The sequence below is a fragment of the Phyllostomus discolor genome, chromosome 3 (assembly GCF_004126475.2).
Source record: "Phyllostomus discolor isolate MPI-MPIP mPhyDis1 chromosome 3, mPhyDis1.pri.v3, whole genome shotgun sequence".
Lineage (NCBI taxonomy): Eukaryota > Metazoa > Chordata > Mammalia > Chiroptera > Phyllostomidae > Phyllostomus > Phyllostomus discolor.
This window is the reverse complement of record NC_040905.2, coordinates 170,032,041-170,054,265: the sequence shown is the minus strand read 5'-3', so window position 1 is coordinate 170,054,265 and position 22,225 is coordinate 170,032,041. Positions and strand designations below refer to the sequence as shown.

At 35.5% G+C, this 22,225-nt stretch overlaps 1 protein-coding gene across 2 annotated transcripts; it reads right to left on the bottom strand.

The window, feature by feature from the left end:
* Nucleotides 1-1,785: 1,785 nt before the first annotated feature.
* Nucleotides 1,786-20,882, bottom strand: ANXA1 (annexin A1). 2 transcript variants are annotated; one of them, XM_028513045.2, is made up of 13 exons: nt 20,764-20,882; nt 14,342-14,421; nt 14,139-14,247; nt 13,332-13,426; nt 11,595-11,708; nt 10,844-10,934; nt 9,182-9,261; nt 8,933-8,989; nt 7,276-7,369; nt 6,317-6,412; nt 5,159-5,217; nt 3,033-3,155; nt 1,786-2,132 (listed from the first exon to the last, which is right to left on the bottom strand). In XM_028513045.2, the coding sequence occupies exons 2-13, from the start codon at nt 14,405-14,407 to the stop codon at nt 2,076-2,078; spliced, it is 1,041 nt and encodes a 346-aa protein (XP_028368846.1). In that variant the 5' UTR covers nt 14,408-14,421; nt 20,764-20,882; the 3' UTR covers nt 1,786-2,075. The 2 variants fall into 2 exon arrangements, with proteins under 2 accessions (XP_028368846.1, XP_035877636.1); XM_036021743.1 differs by having other exon boundaries at nt 1,797-2,132; nt 14,342-14,424; nt 20,765-20,782.
* Nucleotides 20,883-22,225: the final 1,343 nt, after the last annotated feature.

Below are 22,225 nucleotides of genomic sequence, written 5' to 3'. Positions count from 1 at the left end.
TATGTAAGAGGTATGACCTGGTTAAAGGAACCAACACAGAATGTTGTACCACCCAAGCAACAGCAGCAGCAGGAATCCTAGACATCAAGGAGCAGTGATAGAAAAAAAAGCATTGAGAGCTAGAGCTACTGACAAGAAATTATAGTTGTGGAAACATGAATGCTGACAAATCTGTGTAGAATCAGGGAAGAAGCAGAAGGAATACCTCCTCCAGATGTCCCATCTGCTCCCATGTCCTCCTCTGAGCTCCCGATAGAAGACAAGAGAGCCTTGATGATGAAGTCAGCCTTCAGAAGCCTCCTTCCAAAGGAAAGCAGAAAAGAACAGACAATGGACAGAGATGGAAAGGAGAGCAGAGAGACTCACTCACATTGGCAGTTTAAAAAGGAAATTTGGAAAAAAGAGGTGTGAATGCAATATCGACTGGCAGAGATGCTTGCACCATCTTGAGCCCACTTTTAGAACAGTAATGATAAAAATTTATTGATAAATCCATCTTGTCTCAACGTTCCAACCCTAGGGCACCTGTGATTTCCCACTCACGTGCTTCTTAAACAAACACACAAGCGAGGTGTCTCATGTAATAACAAAAGAACTAAAAAAATTATGACCATAATAAGCAGTATATCTGCCAGCCTCTTTGGCTCATGTACTATGGGTCAAGTCATCATAATTCTCCCATAGGCTGCATGGGACAGGGGACATGGAAGAAAGTAGAGGACAGTGGTCAAGGCAAATGAACTTACAGGTGAGTGCAGCTGATGACAGTCAGAAATTCAAGTTCCCAGCTGAACACTGCCGAGGTGAACAAATTCGACTGCTACCTATGTGGTCAGAATACTCTCAGAGGAAAATAACTGATTTTTTTGGACAAAAGTGCAGAAGCAATCCAATGTAGGAAGGACAGCCCATTCAACAAATGGTGCAAGAGCAATTGGACATCCATAAGCCAAAAACAACAAAAATGAAAGAACCGTGACATAAGTGTCACACTTTACACAAAGAATGAATTCAAAATGGATTCTAACTTAAAGATAGAATGGAAAACTATAAAGTTTTTAGGAAAAATAAACCAGAGAAAATTTTCAGGACCTACGATTAGGTAAGGAGTCTGTAGATAAGACACCAAAAGCACAATCAATAAAAGAAAATATGCGAAACTTGGACCTCATTGAAATTTAATGCACTGGCTCACAAAAAGACATGCTACACACTGAGAGAAAATTTTGAAAAGCACATATTTGACACAGCACTAGTATGTAGAATGTATAGAGAATTCTCAAAACTCAACAATAAAAAAAACAGTGGCAAAATACAAAATAGCAGCAATAATAAATGCTGGTAAAATGGTGGCAAAAGTAGATCACTTGTGTGCTTATTGTGAATAAAGTAAAATGGTATAGCTACTCTGGAAAACACTTTTGACATTTTTTAAAAAAACTAAACATGCAATCATCACTTTTAAAAAGTGAGAAATTTTTATTGCTGTTGCCATTTTACCTTTATATTGATTCACAAAATATAGCAGAATATCACATTGTTACAATGCTAAGGCAGTAAGTAAGTCCATTATTAGATAGCAACCCTCTCAATAATCTGTACCAAGATAATAAAATGTAAGGAGTCTGTTTTGTAACTCTGTATTTTCTTTCATTTAATATATAATATCTATTTCATTAAATGATTATGATTTAGGATTCAAGCTCCTGTCCTCTGATATCAAATTAAATTACTGCATTACACACAGAAGAAAATCAGAAGCAAAAAAACAGCAACATACCAATAGTCCTGTAAAATCATTTTATTTTGTTACATAAACATATTTCTTAGGTAATGTTACCAGAGCAACCTATTTATGGGGTTTTACAGTTTAGCGTAAATATATATATTTTTAAAGCTTATCTCTGTTATACAGAGTTGTGATACAAAAATGATTTATAGGCTATAGTTTTCAGAAAGCAGTTAGCTAGACTACTCCTGCTTTAAACTTTCCTATTTAAATCTATAAAATGGCATGAGAAGATATGATTTAAAAAATCTCCTGATCAAAAAGCTTGACATCCTCACAGGAATATTTACTGTCCTCCACAGAGAGCCACCAGGATTTTTTCGTAATCTCCTTTGGTTTCATCCTGTTGATTAAAAACAGAGATACTTAATGTTACCTGAAACCACAATCAATATAAAGCCTTTTTAAATTACAGAATAATTATTACATTAGTAGGCTTAAGAGTTGTAGAACATACAGCATGTCAAGTATCTAGGATTTCTGATAAGAATATTATCTACTTAATTAAATAATATAATTCATATGGCAGATGACTGATATTTGCGTATTGATTACTATAGAAAAGCAACACCTGTCAAAATTCAGCCTGTAAACTTCTCTGAGTTGATTGTGTTATGCATCAGAGCGATCATTTTCCAAGAATGAGGTATCACACAGAGTCAAGTAAAGAGAGCACAACATTCCTTCAGATCACCTGAGGAACATCTGACTCACTCACCAGAAAAGGTATAAGTTTGTGATTTTCTCAATAGATTTTGGTTATTCATTATAAAAAACAAATTGAATTTAGATAGTCACCTATCTTTCAATAACTTTAAAACCCTGACTTGACTTTATTTTTATTTATTAACATTATAATAAGATCACATGAACATGAATTTTATATCTTTTACATATGACAAAATTAAGGAAATACTTAGACTAGTAAGTGTTTAACCTGCTGATCAATATTCAGTACAAAACAAATTACTGTATCTCCCTAGTAAAAATATTTTGGTTGCTAAAATTATGTATGAAAAACTAAATGTTTCTATGACTACTGAATAATTTGAGTATTTCTTCAGTACAGAACTCACTAGTAGATTTTACCAGTGAAAGTAAAATGTACTTATAAATTATATATCCTAATATAACAAATTAATTTTACATATGAAACTGATGTAGTAAGTCAGCCTTTCTCTTTAGAGAAGTTTCAAAAAGAATTATTATTTGTGGGGGTAGCATTATGAAAATCACAACATACCAGGATGGCTTGGCAGAGGGAGATGCCATACAACTTCTGATAGCATGCTTTGATATCGTTCATGTCAATTTCAGAACGGGAAACCATGATCCTGATCAATGTCTTATGACGTGTTCCCACACCCTGTCCAAAACAAATGAGGGTTAAGTGTCTCATATTCAGAGCATACTCTTCATAAAGCAGGATATGGGTCTGAATGTGAAGCTTTTTTGTTCACCCATAGAGCCTCTATAGAGAAAATGTCTCTACATTAAAATACATACACACACACACAGATGCACTTTATACAGGTGGTAATAAAATGTCGAGAACCCAGTTGCTACATTGGCTGTATGTTGAGATTTTACAACCTCCAACTTGGCTTTCCACCATCCAGTCTTTTCTTTCCCTATGCAATAATTACTAATACAGTGAAGTATTTAAGTTGCAAATCTGATCATCTAATTCATCTATTTAAAATCCTTCAAGGATTTCTCAACCTTACTTTATTTCTCCATCTCTTCTACCCCTGCTCTCATCAGGTAAATTCCTGTTCACGCACTGGTCTTAGTTAAGCTGAGAACAAGGCTACACTGATATGCAAAGTCTGGGATACTGGACACTCTTCTACTCTTCGACAATACTAAGTATTCATCATTACCCATCAAATTAGCCCATTAACTAAGAGCAGACATGGGTTAAGGGACTCTACTGCCTACTACATAATAGCACAATGCCTATCATTTCATAAGGACTCTTTCCTCTTAATTGAATGGTTAGACTTCTCTCTAAAGACTTCCTTATTTTAAAGTTTCTAAAGGAATAAAAAAGACAACTTCCGACCCTTCACAGTACAAGTATACAGGTGCTATCCTATATAATATATGAAGAGAACTAGAAAATAAAGTTAAATTGGTTGAAGTGTATCTCAATATAGCTTAATAACACCTTCCAGTTCACTAATCTTGGAACATTTTACAAGCTTAGAATGATATATTAAGGCATGGCATGGAAGACAGAATAATAAAACACAAATGAAACTTAAAAGGGGGGAGATCATAAAACTTACAACCTTAGCAGAAGCAGGTTACCAAAATCACACATTTAAAGAGAAATTATATCACCTTTCCTGTGCTGATTCAGGTTTTATGCAAATCATGAGTAACACACAAATTACCTACAAGCTCATCTTACCATCTTGGCTATAAAAATATAACAAATCTAATCATTTTGTTCTAATAAGGAAGTGTACTAGCCTCTTGCATTGAATGAAACAGTGATTCTTTTAATGAGAAAACATTGGGATGGCCAAAAAACCCATATGTTTTTTCTGCATAAAATAAAAGACACATTAGCCCTGGCTGGCATGGCTCAGTAGACTGAGCGCGGGCTGCAAACCAAAGTGTCGCATGTTCGATTCCCAGTCAGGGTACATGCCTGGGTTGCAGGCCATGACCCCCAGCAACCGCACATTGATGTTTCTCTCTCTCTCCCTCTCTTCCCTCTCTAAAAATAAATAAATAAAATCTTTAAAAAAATAAAAAAATAAAAGACACATTTTTCTTTTTCACCAATAACTTTATTGATGTGCATATTTTGAGTATGTCAGATATTTCCCATGTGGTAGAATGTTGATTGTTCTCAGTTAATGTCTCGATTTTATCGTTATCAACTTCAGCTGGTCTACCCAACCATGGAGCATCTCCGGAGAGAAATCTCCAGCATGAAACTTCACAAACCACTTCTGACACATTCGATCAATCACAGGACATTCTCCAGACACTGCACAAATCTCTTTGTGTTTCATTTGCCTTTCTTGAAATAATAAAGCATAATATGCCAAAAACGTTGCTTATTTTCTTCTATCTTCAATATTAAAATGGCTACACAAAAGTTCACCAATTTTGGTATGATTTTTTTAAATGCACGCTGATATGACAGCTGTCACAATGCAATCTAACAAAATTGTTTTGAATGAAGTTAAAGACAACTAAGTGCTGCTAGAGCCATCTGACGGAAAAAAACAAATGAACTTTTTGGCCAACCCAGTATTAATATTTGTATGATTTTAAAACAATCTGAGGTTTTATGTTCTCCCCACTGACAATAATCTTTCCCCAAAACAAATTATGTAAGCAGCATCTTACCTTCATGGCCTGATGGAGCTTCTCAGCAAAGAACATTGGTTTGTTTGTGGCACACTTCACTGTAAGAGAGGCACATTTTAGTTGACATATTTACCACAAAGGAAGAAAGATGCATATGAAAAAAACAGGTGATTTAGAGTTTCACAAACAAGATTCTATTCTATACCCATTTCTCATCCCCCCTTTTCAGTGTGGGATATTTGATGTATAAGATGGTGGTTTTGAATGACCTTCCCCCTGACACCAACACTTATCTCCTGTTATCTTAAATACAAACAGTAGCACCTTCTATAGTTCATGCTACCCTGAGTGTACTCTTCTTGGAAACAGGGAAACCAGTTGGTATTAAAGGCCATATTGGCATATAATACATTTTTCATGTAGCAAGAAAAAAAATTAAGTGCCCTAGCACAGGCTGTAAAAGGCAATTGCCAAATTAAACACTAACAGGTGCGTCAATTAGTAAGTTTCTCCAGTTTGCTACTCAAAGTGTGATCCATGGACAAAAGAATAGGCATTAGCAGGGGAGCTGGTTAGAAATGCAGAGTCCCAGGCTCCACATCGTACCTAGTAAAATCAGAATCTGCATTTTAACAAAATTTCCAAGGGCTTCATGTGCACATTAATATTTGAGAAGCATTGCTTTAGAATGCAGGTTCCCAGACCTAACTGGGCATCTGAATGATATAAGAGAGCTTTAATATCTTCTCATTTTAAAGGCTGTCAGAGGCTACCAGAGAACTACTGAATCAAATTCTCTGGTGTTGCCTAAGATTGTTCAATTGTCAAGTGACAGACCAGGATTTGAATCTGTCTCTCATTCCAAATCCCATGTTCTTAACGACCATGCTGACTTTCCTCTGTGCTATGTCCAGCCTGGCGCATCACTTGGCATAAAAGTAGGGGCAAAGAAAGCATTTTCCACCTGCTTATCTTTTTTAAAAAGGGAATGCTGTTATCATTAAGGTCATTTAGCTAGTGATTTTATATTGACATTATCTTACATGTCGCCACTGTCTTACATGTCACCACTTTCTATAGGAAAACTATATCTGAGTTTTGCTTTTTGTCTTGTTCTATTTTGTTTTTTAAATTATGGGACAGCAATGATGATGCAATTTTCATATAGAAAATTCTTCTCTCTCCAGGACTACATACCAATTGTTACGAAGCATTTCTCGATGTCACCTTTCATCTCCAGTTCCAGAACTTTGTTCATGTCGTGCTGACTGTACTTGGTGTATCTCTGAAACACTGAATGTGACATTTAAACTGAGACATGTAGAATACATCTTATTCTTTAGCAAATATTAGTAAAGTCAGGGAACTGACTCAAAGAACTCCTTGGGATGACTGAACACAAGTTTTAAAGCTAGTTACTCAACTGAGCATATTTCAGAGACTACATTTTCCCCTAGGAATGTAGCTCACGTGGCTATTCTGGTGATCTTATATACTTTGGGAAAATTTTTGCAAGTGTTGACATTTATTAGACATGGCATATGATTGACAATCATAACACTTGGCACATTGGAGCTAAGTGCCATAGCAAATGGATCTTCCCTTATAAAAATCTGTGCTTTAAGTTTAACATTAGATTTTAACATTAGAAACCAGTATGTTATTATAAGATAGTAAACTTTATCTTAAAATCATCATCACTTTCCATTTGCCATGGCTTCTAGCCAGCTCAGAGCTAAATCTTGTTCTCAAAGGCAACAACTCCTTTTGGTGTTTGTTTCCGGAGCATCTAAATACACTTTTTCACTTAGTCCTGAGTTATTTGTTTTCCTTCATTGTAATTTCATTCGTCCTGTTGTATGTGTGGATTTTGACATATCTGTTCCAAATATTTGGGGGAGTAGAAATAGTGAAAATAATGAAATAAGGTTCTACACACCAAAGTCACAAAAGCTGTTTCAAGTAGTATAAAACAATCATTACACAAGGCTGAACAAATGCACAAAGATCATTAAGGGGCCAGGGGCACTCTGTGATATTCATTTGGTGTAGGAGTGATGCTGCTCATTAAGACTGTTCTCTTTCCTTTCTTTTTATTTGTTTAAAAAAATGCATCTTCTATAAACAAGTTCCAGGAAACATTGTTGTCTCCTCACCTCTGCGAAGGTGGGGGTAGCCTCTGGTGGTAAGAATGGTTTGGAACACGTTCACATCGGTCCCTTTTCTCTTTTCTCCTGCTTCATACAATGCCTGTCAAGAAACAAAAATACACACTTGATTACCTGCTGACTTGATGTCTGCACAAGAACGTTAGATCTCTTCAAAGCTGTCTTAGGCAGATGCTTTATAGCCAACAGGATCAGAGTAGACAATGCTAGGATACAAAGTTCCTTAAAGATAGGGACCTTATTTTGTTTGTCAAGTGTCTTCCACAGTGCCACTCAAAGTACCTTGCAAACATTAGAGACTGAATATATCTTTGAAAAAGAAATGTTTGATGAATTTGATTGCTTTAAGAATATATTCTGTATTAAATCAACTCCAAGGACCTGTCTGATTTTCTTTTAATTGTTCAAAGTAATTATCAATAAATGGTATTAAAAATCAATAATTCAACCGTAACCTAGGTGTTGAATTTTGATGTTAGTATTTCTAGATATAAATTTTGACTCTGCAACTTAATAGCTCTCTAATCTTAGATAAATAATTTAACCTTATTAAAGTGCAGATTTTCCTCTTTTCTAAATGAAAAACATAATCCCCTCCTTATTGTCACAAGTTGCTCTGTTAACTTTGAAATCTTAATTGCCAACATCCTCTTGGGTCACACTAATCCATGTAGCTGCCATAAATATACATCTAAGAGCCCTGACAGTCTTCACATGAAAAGCAAATTCAGAAATGGCACAAGCAAATAAGAAATTTTTTTTATTATGGACAATTATTCAAATACTTTTTTTCTTTGTATGCTTGCTTAATTTCTATTGAAATGATCAAACTTCTAATGGACATAAGAATTTATTTTAGACTTTTTAAGCAAACTGACTTGATACATATGCGTTTATTCAGCAAAGAAGCTAATGAATGCCTATTTTATGTGCAAGATAACATAGAAAATGTACTGTTACAGTGAAGAGAGTAGGGATGGAGAAATAAGTTTCTATTCTTACTGACTCAGTGTGATGAATTTATAGAGAGATGCTATTCCAAGAGGAAGGCATATGCAAATAATCTTTTTTTTAACAGAAATTCCTGGCCCAAAATGGCACACTTTTTCTAACGTTACCAATGGACTGGTGTATTAATAACCAGTAAATTCACTGACACTATATAAAAAATATACTTGAAAATATACAAATGCTATTGTAATTGTTCTGTAATTATCTCATTATCATAGTATTTTTACAACATAAACTTCTATCTATAAACCATTCCAGTGTTCACTGTTAAAAGAATGTTAAATGTGCTTACTCTTTTCACTTGACTTAATAAAAAATACATTTCCCTTTCTAGTAAAGTAAAAAATCAGAGTCTTCTCAACACAACAATTCTTATGAATTACAAATCAAATTCTCATGGTTCTCTCTTAATCTTCTCAACTGTGTGAATAATGGATCTATAGGAAACATCAAGACTACAGTTTTTTCTTGGACTGCTCAAGCACAGAACAGTGCACATCATTTGAAGAAGGAACATTAGGTGTCCCCTGCCTCTTGAAGCATTTCAGACTTCCCTTCATGTGGTCATCCAGTGGTAACCTCACCAGATGTAGGACTGTCGGAGGTACGAAGGTGATCGAGGAGGATTGCTTACCCTGGCATCTGAATCAACCAAGTCTTCATTTATGCCAAGATTCTCATCTCTGTCACCCTGAAAAAACAATACCATTGTCTTGGTAAGTTGTTTTCTACCATGTAACCATATGATTTGCTTAATTTCCTTAAAATCAAATAAGTAATATTTCTTTGAAAAGAGTTAATTGCTCATTTCTCAAGTGAGATGAAATCTAAAATCTTACTCTTCATAAAAGAAGAGGCATTTCCTGAACCATCTGAGTTATACCTTAGCAAGAGAAAGCAAAGTCTTCTGATAATCTCCAGAAGTATCCGAGGTGATGTCCTTAGCCAGATCTCTCTTCAATTCTGAAAAATAAAAGAAGTATATTTTGCAGTAAACTAATGATAAATAATAGTGATAATTATAATATCTGACATTTCTATATGCATTGGCTTAAAATTTGTAATGTCAAATATTCAATGACTTATGAAATGCATTTCAAAATATTATCTTTTTTAAATAAAAATAGTGATATAGAAGCAAATAAAACTTTGGATCATCAAATTTGTATCCTCTAGGGCAATAAAAGCAATTTACATAATACTGTGAATAAAAACCTACAGTCATAGAGCTTTTGCTAATATAATATGAATAGCATAAGTATTAAATAACTAATTCTGAATAAACATGGCAGAATTTAAGCAAGGTGATGAATAGAACACTTATGTAAAAGAACAAACCAGAGGTACTTGCTTGAACACAGGTCACTTATTAATCATATATATGTAATATAATTTATTATGTGTGTACATACACATGCATATATAGATTTAACACTTTATTTGTGTAAACCTGCATACTTAACTATGCAAAACGATGCTCTATTAGGAAAAAAATTAACTAAATTTATAATTAACTAGCAGATGGGGCAATTTAATAAGCTATCATTGGACTGTATCTTGGGTATAATGGGGAAATATGGATATTTATCTTCATAAACTATGTTTTATTGAACAAAAATACTAAAAATAAGTTCCTTCTTGATTATTATCATTCATAAACAGATCTAAGGTAAATACTGGTAATAAAGGGTGCAGAAAATGAGGATGAAATCTTCCTTATTCTGATTCATGTATTAAATTGCTCTGAAAACTGTATGCAAGGGCTGTTTTATTCTCTGTGCTTGGGATGAAAATCAAGCAGAAAGGCCCCCTCTGGTACCACATGTCGGCTTGGGAAACTAGAAAAGGAACACAGTGAAAGACCCAGCACTGCTCGGGACCCACTTACAGCCATCCTCTTTACAATGCTGAGCATGTTACTTAAATGAGATATTTCACTGAATAGATAAAATGTACCATGGCCGGCCTTTCATCCCTATGGATCCAACTAGAGGTAAAGAATAAGTGAGTCATTTATGTTCATAATGACAAGTTTCATAATGGTAGAAGTTTCCATCACAGGATTATAAGCACCTAGCTCTTTACTTTTTTTCAAGGACAAATGGAGAGTATTTTTTGTGTTTGTTTTGGAGACTTTATACTTTTGTTATCTTTTCAAAATAAAAACAACAGAATATTTTAATGAAACAAATCTCAGTATAATAGAAAATGTTTTTAGAAAACATTTTTAGAAAATTCTTTGAATTCAATGCTTTGAATTGAGTTTTCCATTACAATAACACATGGCCATGTGTCTTAGACATTTCTGATTGAAATGCAGATTGCTGAGGGTTGGACCCCGTCTCCTGTATCAGCATGCTAGCAACTTGAAAGCTGTACGGTAAATGTGTGATTACAGTAGACTTGTACCAAACAATAAAGAAATATTTTAGAAAGTAGAGCTTCCAAAGCCCCTGTAATTAAACTCACATTCAATTTTAAGAAATGCTTATCAGATTTCCTTTGTCAACAAAGGCACTTGGACTGTTTGGACATTAAAACTTACCATCTCTATAGACTCTGTTGATTTCTCTGATTTCTCTGTTAGTTCTTGAGGCCAAAATTTCATTCAGAGTGTCTTCATCAGTTCCAAGACCCTGAATTGGAAGAGAAGAAAAGAAGAAATGTAGGAAAATATGCATTGAGAGCATTAACTAGTTTGTGTGTCCCAAAATTCATTTGAATCTGGCATTTAGTAAATTTCCCACAATATTTAGTAATTACACTTAGCTCTATCTGGTATATTGCTCTAGAAACAAAATGTGCTTAAAGCCAATATTTTTAACAAATATATAAATATATGCCCTGAGATATATGGATATATGCCCTGGCTGGTATGCTCAGTGGATTGAGTGCCAGTGTGCAGGGCAAAGGGTGGCTGGCTTGATTCCTTGTCAGGGCACGTGCCTGGGTTGTAGTCCAGGTCCCCAGTAAGGAGCACAAGAGAGGCAACCATACATTCATGTTTCTCTCCTGCTCTTTCTCCCTCCCTTGCCCTCTAAAAATAAACAAGTAAAATCTTAAAAAAAATAAGAAATAATTAACTATTTTTTAAAAAGTGAGATGTATGACATACAGTGACATGTTGATGAAGGCAGAAATAATATAGTTATGAATGCCAACATTCATTAATTAACTAATTCATGCCTCTTAATCCCATTAATTGATAGGTCCTGTACTAGATGGTGAGGATACTAGTGGACTTGACCTATGTATTCTTTTCAGTAAAAGAGTTTTGCTTAAATCAGGTGATTTACCTTCATGGCAGCACGGAGTTCATCAGCATCAAACTGGGCTGGAGTTTTTAATAGAGCCAAAACAACCTCCTCGAGGTGCCCTGTAAGGGCTTTCTTCAGAGTTTCATCCAAGGGCTGTAACAAAGAAATTAGAATCAGAGTTTATAATAATTAACATGCTAGTTTACAGAGCAATATAGAGTTACCTGACCTTTAGATAATCTTATTGCTGATTCCTAAACCCAACCATCTTTAGAGCTGCTCTTTTTGCATATAAAAGGCACCAGATAGTTAGAATGTTATCTTTATCTTTTAGAGTAATTAGAATGACATTTGACTGAATTCATTGGTAACTACTTAAAGAACAGGGTTCTCAATATTTTATAAGGGGGAGAAGCCACAAAGCTCAAACTATAGGGTTGTCTATTAATAAAAACAGTGGTAAGAATACTTAAAAATACATTAATATATAATGTATTAACAATTTTTCCAAACTTTGAGGTTTGCACTGTTCAAATAGCACTCTTATCAGACATTGACGTAAGTTTTTTAATTGTGTTTTAAAAAAAACACTACCTGTATTTGGTAGGAAAAAAAATAAAGCTTACTTTTAAAGTGATGTAGACAAAAAAAAAAAAAGGACACATACTAAACCTGACTAGCTGAGGCAAGGCCTGCATGGAGGGCCCTACACACTCAGAGGCAGAAAGTAAGCACATAGGAATGTCTGAACATAAGAATTCCTAACTACAAACAGGTCCTGGCCGGTAGTCAGGTCCTAGGCCTGTAGTTTCCTTGACAAAGGTCAATCTTGACCTAAAGTAGCTGACTTTTGCATCTAAGATAACATACCTTCTAAAGGTCAGAGTAATTGCCTTCTGCAGGCCCCTCAGGGCACAACCTCCCAGCACAGAGCACTGGCTCACAGAGCCCCTCATCTTATCTCATTTCCCAGCATAACATCTCTCTGTGTGCTATAAATGCTAGTTATTAACTATCCTGTGCCCACCAATGAAAAAGTAGTATGTCTCTTCATTTTACTTTTTATCTGACCTCAGAGATTTCCCTGTTTTGCTTTCTTCTGCCCCCTTAAGCCAATGGGTTTCATGTAACCCTCCTTATGCCTCCTTCTTTGATTCTAATGTGTAAAATAAGCTGCAAAACTCTTGAGATTTTGCTTCTTGGCAATTGTTGTTAGTTTGGCTCAGATAAACTAATAAAAATTCCCCACAGGTTCTGACATTTATTACATCAACTGCAGAATTTTATATATATACAAAATGTAATATGTGTGTGTGTGTATGGAATTAGAATTTCTCTGCATATATATATGTATGTGTGTATATATATATACATATATATATGTAGGGAATTAGAATTTTTTATATATGTATATAAACTTTACATTTAGGCATTCAAAAACTCATATTAAATATTAGCAGAAGACACATTTCAATCAGAACATATTCCTTATTGCGAATAATAATCTCGATGTTTGTTATGTTGAAATTAAAGACATCTCAACAGAGAACACCACATCTGCCAAGAATTTACACCAATACAACCAATGTATGAAATCAGTAAATTTGCCAGAATTGATTTGATTGCAATCAAGTGGATAGAAACTGCAATCCCAGTCTCACTTGTAATGGGAAAATGGTGTTCGAAACTGAAAGAAGTAAGTAACTATGCTTTGAAATCCATAGTTAATACAAACACAACTAAAATAAAATATCTAAATTCACCACTCCAACCCACCTTTCCAGTTTCCTGGAGGTAAGCTGCTTTGATCTGTTGGCGCTGTGCATTGTTTCTCTTTGTCAGAATGTCAATGATGGTTGCTTCATCCACTCCTGGAAATAAAGGGTTGCTTGCCTTGTATTTTATTTATTTTATTGATTAATTTAAGAGAGAGAAGGAGGGTGAAAGAGAGAGAGAGACACTGAGTTTTGTTCTTCCACGTATTTATGCATTTCGTGGTTTCTTCTTTTACGTGTCGTGTCCGGAGATCAAACCCCACAACACTGGTGTTTTAGGAAGACACTCTAACCAACTGAGCTATCTGGTCAGGGCAGCAGCTTGCCACTTAAAATCAACTGTTGTCTTCATCAATAACTGACATTAATTGATTCATTATCAAGATGTTCCAAATGAAGTTCTTAACAAACCAAGAAACATGAATTACATAGATGCAACAGTACATATCAAAGGGAAGCACTTTGGGTGACACTCTTTCTATTTGAATGAAAAAGGAAGAGGAAACTGTTCCAGGACCTCAGTGTCAGAGTGTTTGATCTTAGTTCAAACCCTAAATGTGAGCAGAAGTGTTGGTTTCAGTGTTGAGTTTATGCAAGAAATGAGCTGTTGTAGCAACAGAGATTCTACAGAGTTAACCAAAATTTTTTAAATGATAAGAAACGATACATAGCTTTGTTTGACAAAAAAGTCTTTTTATCTTCAAGATGAAACAGACTTTTTCCACTGCCCATGTCTGTTTTTCAATAGCCATTCAAACAGCCATTCTGAAATGTGCAGGAGGGGATTGTTTGGGAAAGACACAATTACCTTTAACCATTATTGCTTTTTGCAAGGCAGCAACATCCGAGGATGGATTGAAGCTGGGATAGGGGCTCACTGCTGACCCGGGACCACCTTTGGATCCTTTCACAGTGTTCTGTGGATGAGAAAGAAAAAATTTAATGTCCATTCACTCCTATTAATTTCTCTTTTAATATTTAACCCAGTTATTTTATTATCATTTGACTTACGATGTATTCCTGCTCTTCATTGTCCATAAACCAGGCCTGCTTGAGGAATTCCGTTACCATGGCCATTTTTAAAGAAGTTTCTGGGAAGAAAACATATGCTTTTACAAACCATAAAGCCACACACATACACCCCTCCATTCCTTCACATACACAAGACATAGAGTAGTCTTGACTTTATTTTTCAGGATATTACTCTTAGAAGCATAATAAAATGCTAGATGTAAGTTTTTGAAAAGGAGAGTCTTACCCCTGAACCGAAACCTAGAGCCTCCGCTCAGAAATCTGGCTCTTGGCATATTCAGTCCCAACTTTCAGGGATCGGATGACTACTACAAAGCAAATAGGCTGAAGAGAGAAGCTGGTGATTCACTTCACTGCTCCAAATTTACAGACCATTTACTATATGCCAAGCACTGGGGGGGTGCAAAAAACATCAAAACCTCATCCCTTGCTGCCATGAACTTAAGTTCATGTGTGCTCTCAGTGGGAAAACACAAAAGCTAAGGAAACTTTTTAGAGGAGGTACTGGCTGATCTGAACCTCTCTTGAAATGAGTTGAGATTAACCAGGCAGAAAAGTTAGAACAAAATAAAGAGACACTTCATGTTTGGGGAGCTGAAAGAAGTTCACTGGAACACAAAGTCTTGACAGAAACTCCAACAAAGAAGTTTAAATGTGTCCCCAGCTACAGCTTTGGGAAAACATTAGATTTTTTTAAAAGAAAGCAATATGATTCCATTTATATGTCAAAAATATTACTCATCCTCTATCACAGAGAATGGCTAAGAGATGGGCAAGATGGAAGATTAGAGATACTTAGTAAGGCCATCAGAGATTCTATGTAGGATCCATAGATCCTGTATCCGGAACAAAAAGAGCATAATATTAACATTTATAAGGTAAAATAATCTGTGACAGTCTGCAGGAGTTGATTTAGACTTAAAACTCTATTCATAAAGAGATCCAGGTGCTGTTTCTCCCTCAAATACTTCAGTATCTTTTTCTATTCCTTGATACAAAATTATTTCAGCACTTAGAGTGCTCCATTTCTTCCTATCTGAGCTGTTCAAAATACCAGGTCTACATGTTTTTCCACCCAACACACACACAAAAAAACTGGTAAATGGATTATTTTATACCAGGTGCTTGGCTCTTACAAGAAGCATTAGGGTGCAGTTGCAACATGGCTGCCCTCTTTTTGGTAAACTCTATGTTGGAAATTCTTGAATTGCTACCATGGTTCAGGAGTCATTTTATGGAATCAACCATGTATATTTTTGAAAACCTGAAGTGTGTTATGCACAAAAGAAGCTGCCAATGATCCTTTCTATCTTGGGATGTTTTTAGCAGCCTATGCTCAACATCTAGACTGATTATCTCTCTAGATCCTTTTGTTTATCCCTCTGGAGACTCTTCTCATGAGTACAGGGAGACTGGAAGGATAATCTAGCCCATTTTAAATTCTTGATGTGAAGCTAAATGACTCATGAGAAGTGAAACCTGTAACCTGATTTTTTAACAGCTTATTCAGACAAAGCATTTCAATCCACACCTGCAGCAAAATAACTGCAGTTCCCGATAACATTAAATACAGGAGGGAAATACTATCCAAAGCAGAAACTTTCTCCACTTTATTATGTGGATAGTCCAAACTACTATTCTGTTATCTGTGAAAAGAACCAATTGTACATTGTACATTGTACACTTATTTAATCTCTTCCTACCCCAGCAACTGAAAAGTTTAAAGTTGTTTCCTAAGGTAAAGTCACGATGTAGAATTTTGCACAAGATTTTGGTTTTTATTGCAGACATAATTGGGTGCAATTGCCATTGGCATGCGGAGAATTTCATTTTCTTGTTGCTTAATTGGCACATCCAAAATCTCTAGCAATTTTGGCAAAGTTTCAAGTATTTGAAATTTCTATTTCTATCATCTCATCCATGCCTTTCATAAAGCAGAATTCTCAAAATGGTTGATGCGATCACTCATGAATCCTCAAAAACAGTACTTTTCCACAGTTACAAAAATATGTGCTCAAATATCTCCACTCTTTTCAATTAGAAATAAAAACTTTGAAAGAGATAAAAGATTAAGGATTATGTCAGATATAACTTCAAAAGTGAGACTCAAAACTTCAAAAAGAATTTCAAGAAAACTTTCCCATACCTCACCTATTTTTTTTCACTTCTAAGAAAATGCTTATATAAGGCATCACTTTCTTAAAAAATAAATTTTAGAAAGCCCAAGAAAATGTTATCGTCCTATTAATTACATAACACAAAAATGAAAACACATAGCAACTGAATAATTTATTTGACGTAACAGTGTCTACAGAGGAGATGGCTTTGGAACACAGCCGGAGCACCCAGACTTTAGTGTGAAGCAGTTTTCGTGGCCTGGAAAAGAAAAGCAGCCCAAGAGGAATGCATCTCAGGGAAGAAATTAAAGAAAAATCAACTCTCAACTAAGCCAAATTAGATCCACTAGCTTTTAACAAAGCTTAAGTAAACATGCGTTTTTGCTAGACATCAGAAACTGCTCTAAGGAATTTTAGGAATTGTCAGGTACTGCTGTTTAAATGCCCAAAGTGAACTGTACGTTTTAACAGAAACTCTCAGCAGTTACAACACTCCTTCAAAATTCAAAGCAAAATATTTTGGCCAAAAACTGCTGCCAAACCATTCTGTCTGTTCAATATCTACCTTCCACATGAAAACCAGCATTCTGTACTTGATAGAACCCATTTAGCCATTTGAAGTAACACTTACTTAACTATAAATAAATAATGCATGCAAAAGCGTTTTATTGACTGACATATGTTACACAGATGTCAGATATTACTATTACTCGAAGAAGGGTCTGGCCCCGCAAATAGGCTTGTACAATCAAAAAGTAATTTAAATAAGCCTATGAGTTCACAAAAGATTTCCTTCTTTTCTGTCTTTCTTTTGAGTTACGATGTTTAGAACTTATACTAAGTATTTAAGGGTATCTAAGTATCTAAGTATTTATTTTAATAACTTACCTTGGTTCAATATATATATTTAATCTGGCTACTAAATAGCTCTGAAACCAAGTTTATCTCAGTCCTTATCATCATCTCATTTGGAGAGGAAGTTGGCCATTTATACATAGGCTGACCTATATGGGAATTAACAGTATTCCAGATTTCTTCTGGTTAATGAATTGTTTGTGCTCTTGCACTGCCTACCAATTTCAATTTATCTGTGGATAAATGGGTAGCTTTCTAGGCATGAGCATTCCTTGCTCTCTCCATCTCACTGAGTAAGGACTCCAATAAGGTAAGTATGCACAAAATGTGTGCCCAAGATGTTAGAGAGGGGTCCATGTTTCCTAAATGTAAGGAAAAGGTATTCCCAGAAGTGGTACATTAGCAACAGCACCAACTGAACAGTTTGAGAACACTAGGCTTGTTGCATTAAAGTTAATTTGTTGATTTTTTTTTAAATTGCACTATGGTTGTATCTTCATTTTTTAATTTATACAGACAAAAGTGTTTAGAGATACAGGAACATAGTATCTACAGTGTTTTCTCAAATATTACAGCAAAAACAACTATATAGAAAGGGTAGAAGGGGAAGAATTAATAAAAAAGCCAATGTGGTAAAATGTTAACAGTTGGACTGCAATGGGTATAAAGTATGTGGTAATTCTGTGCAATATTCTTGCAACTTTCTGGAGGTTTGAAATGATCATAAAAAAGTTTATTTTTTAATCTCTATTTCTATCTCTGCCAACCTCATGAAAGGCTATTCCAGAATTAGCGACAGAGGAAGCCGAGTTTTGCGGCCTATCCCGCCTTCCTGATGACCAGCTGGAGGGTCAGAGCTCTACAATGGCAGCAGCTGTGATTCGTCTTTGCATAGGACAATGTCATAACTGCAGTTTTCCACCTGAGAAAACAGTGTTATTTTCAGGCAGGTTTCTAGATAACAGCTGCAAGCATCAAAGCATACATAAATTCATACCTTTTGATTCCAAAATATTGTATATTCTTTTAAACTAGTGAGCAAAAGAACAGTGACAAGATGGCTGTTATTTCTAACAGTTCACGGTTGAGAATCAAATGCATTCATAGCCAATCGACGTAGGCTGTGGCAGATTTTGCCACAGCTGGAGGGAGTTTATATTTCAATGCTTTGTCTTAGGCACAGTTTTTTTCCTCGAATATATATTTCACAAGTCTTTTTCACACCTACCCGTGGGAGAGAAGTCAATTAGGCTATACAATGGCATAGGTTGTGAAGAACCACTTTATGAAAAGTAGTCTCATAAACATTTTGCTTCTAGGCCTTTGGATAGGGTGTTCCCTTTGCCTGGAATGCTGTTTTCTCCTCCCCCCCCACTGCCCTTTGTCTAACTATTGCTTCTGAGTGAGGACTCAGCATAGACCTCTTTACATCCCCCAGAAAGCCCTCCTTAGTTCAGCTCTGGATTGGGTGACCTTCTGGGCTTTCCCAAAACATCCTGCCTTTAGCCCTATACCAGCCCCTACCATTCTGTACTAGCACTTTAAGTAGCAGCATTCCATGAAGGCAATGCTGATCTACAATTCATCCTGTCCCACCAACCCCTGGCAAAATGCCTGGTATTTAGAATGTTAACAAGCATTACTGAATGGATAAACAGTGTATGAGTGCTAATTATTTAGGGAAAAAAACTATGCTAATTTAATAAATGTTTCTACCCATAACTATAGGATATAAAAATAAGCCCTATTTCTATTCTCTTTGACTGATTGTATGACCTCAAGAAAACATTTATCTTCTCTAGGGATCTTCATTTGTAAACAGAAGACTATTGGAATAGATAGTATCAAAAATGCATGTTAGCTCTGAAGTGCCAAATTTAAATCTCACCTCAAGTGGATGGAACTGGAGAAAATCAGCATCATGAAGGTATTATATAAATTGTACCTGTTCTGATCTTTCTGATAAAAATCTGCCCCATTTTAAAGACAGGGGAACTCATTTACTCCAAAAAACTGCTCTTATCACTGGAAAATAATAGGTTTGTTGCTTTAGCTCCAATTTTTAAAGTAAGCCATAAATTAATGGGTCTAGAGAGGATTAAGAACAACTAGCTCAGCAAGCTAACGTCACATACAGAAATCACCGCTTGCAGATCTTCTGATTTAAAAAGTATTTAATAAGCATGAGACTCTAGCTGACTATTTTGACAACATCAGTCTAATGCTGGCTAGCTGCCTGCTGTGGTTACCACCCAGGGCTCGGGTGGTATCAAACTTCTGAAGAAGAGGCCATTTCAGAATTATGAAACCAGCATTTTGCCACATTTGACTCATTTTGCAATGTGCCTTCTCCTCCGGCCACCAAAATACATTCATGAAGACAGAGGGGAATATTACTTTTTCAAAGTCCATGCATAATTTCAGACATAAACAAGGCAAGAAAAAAAAACACATCTGTCCTAATTAGCTAGCATTGAAAAGTTATAATTAGGGCATTGAATTTAACATGCAAAATGGGCTAAGAGAAAAATTCTTGAAGGGACATTTGTAATGAACAATAGTCAGGTATATGGTTATGATTCAAAATCTTTTACTTTTGAAAACATCCAACACCAGTAAAAACTGTACTTTAAACCTGCTTTGCACTTTTCTAAGGAGTCTTATGGCCATTACCTCATTCAACAATCAAGATGCTCCTAAGTAGAATAACTTTTAGATGACTCATCTGGCATTCCCAAGGATGACTTATCTGACGCCCTCAGAGACTGTTTCCTTTCCCCTAGGTCTGCACATCAACACTTGAAAAGCCTGCCTATGACACAGAGACTACAGAAATAAGAAGGTGTCCACACCCTCTTTAAATGAAATGATTAATAAACAGATCCTCTAATTTCTTTACATAGCATAAGTAAAAATAACATTAATCTCAAAGTGTTAATTACAAAGGATGTGATACCACTATCTGGTCTGAATCTATTTGGTTTTCCTTACAAAAGAAAATGAATGATGTCAACCATGCTGTTTGGAAACAGTTCCTTCCAACCCACCCTGGCCTGGCTCCCCCACATGCACCCCACTACTTCATGTTTTCCATGTGGGGCTCACAGCCCTTGGAAACTCACAGCTTCTAAGAGGAAAACACATTCTTTCCTTCTTTTCCATGGTAACTCACCAACAGTACAACAAGCCAGTATTAATTACTAAGCAAACTTAATATTCTTAAAATTATATGTCTTAATTATGTCAAACAAAACACTATAATTTGTGATTCCCAAAATACAAATATACAATATAATTTTACAGAAAGATATATCAAAACATATTAAACACTACTAGTGATAAATCCTACAGAAGCAGTAACATGTTACATCAAGTTGTGGAAAGTTTTCAAAACAACCAAAACTAACTCAAAGGCAAACCAAGACTTACCTTTTTCCCCACCTCTTCCGAAGAACTAAATAGAGATTCTTCTCTGAAAGTTTCTCAGCAGAACTGAAGCCTTGGGCTTCTGATTTTATAGAAGTTGAAAGGAGACCACACCCAGCAACCAGCAGTTAGTAATTGGCTGACTTTTGTTTGAAATACTTGGCTCAGCCCTGTCCAGAAAAACAAAGTGAAACAAGTCTTGCAAAACTACTCATAGTTGACAGCCCCAAAGGCAAGGAAGCAGAAGGACAGATTTTCTTTTTCCGTCTGTAATTTGCACTGTTTTCTCTCCAGATGGTGTGGAATGCAATGGATTTTTGAGTCTGCAGTACTACATGCTCCGATCCTGATACCAGTGATTGACACTTTATTTTTAGTTAAATAGATTTCAAATGAAAAATGTTTAAACTTCAAAACAAAACAACACAGAGCAAAACTTTTTTTAAAATCCTTTTAGTTTGAATCTCAGTCCCATCACTCATTATTATGTGATCCTGGGGACAGACAACTTTAATTTTTCTGAGCCCATTTCTACTTTTGTAAAGTAGGGATAATATCCAGGCTGCCTAGCTACTGATATTCTTGTGACAATTTAGAAATAATGTATATTTATAAATTCTAATGCTATACAGTGCTGAATAATTTTCTGTTTATATTTCACTAGCATTTTTCCTGCCTTTAAAATAAGACTTTTTGTGCTTAGATATAGGTTGTTGATATAAATAAGAAACATAAAAGAAATGAAACTCTAGATTGACCCACAATTTTAAGCAAGGCAATTGCTCGAAATGTGATTATTATGACATTCAAAGTAAGTATTGGCACTGCAGGAAGGTCTATTTACAGTAATTCATTTGTAAGAAACAATTTTATATAAACTTTGATACAAATAGATCCTTGACATTCTGGACTAATTGAACACTAAACTAAAACTATCAATTGAAAGAATTCATGGACTAGTATCCATTACAGAACAGGTACCATAAGAAATTTCCCACCTGATGCAAGGCAAGGAAATGTGTTCTAATAATCTCAATGGTGATTCATTTTTATTCTACAGGAAATCTTACAAAATATTATATGATGTTCCCATTGAACTATGCACAAGTATGACGTCTCCCTCAACATGTGTTTCGGTCCAGGCTCCATTTTAGTGGTAAGTTCTTTTCCTTTGTTTCTCACAGATGTCTCCGGTATTTAATCAATGAAAATACTTTCTTTTTTAAAAGATTTTATTTATTTATTTTTAGAGAGGGAAGGGAGGGAGAAAGAGAGAGAGAAACATCAATGTGCGGTTGCTGGGGGTCATGGCCTGCAACCCAGGCATGTGCCCTGACTGGGAATCGAACCTGCGATGCTTCGGTTCACAGTCTGTGCTCAATCCACTGAGCTACACCAGCCAGGGCCTAAAAATACTTTGTTAAGACTAGATTTTCAAGCCCTGGCTGGCGTAGCTCAGTGGATT

Coding starts and splice junctions, on each gene's coding strand:
- ANXA1 (XM_028513045.2), bottom strand. CDS start 14,407: ATGGCCATGGTAACGGAATTCCTCAAGCAGGCCTGGTTTATGGACAAT. Junction 14,248..14,341: donor ATGAAGAGCAGGAATACATC/GTAAGTCAAATG, acceptor TCTCATCCACAG/AACACTGTGAAAGGATCCAA. Junction 8,990..9,181: donor CTTTGCTTTCTCTTGCTAAG/GTATAACTCAGA, acceptor TTGTTTTTTCAG/GGTGACAGAGATGAGAATCT.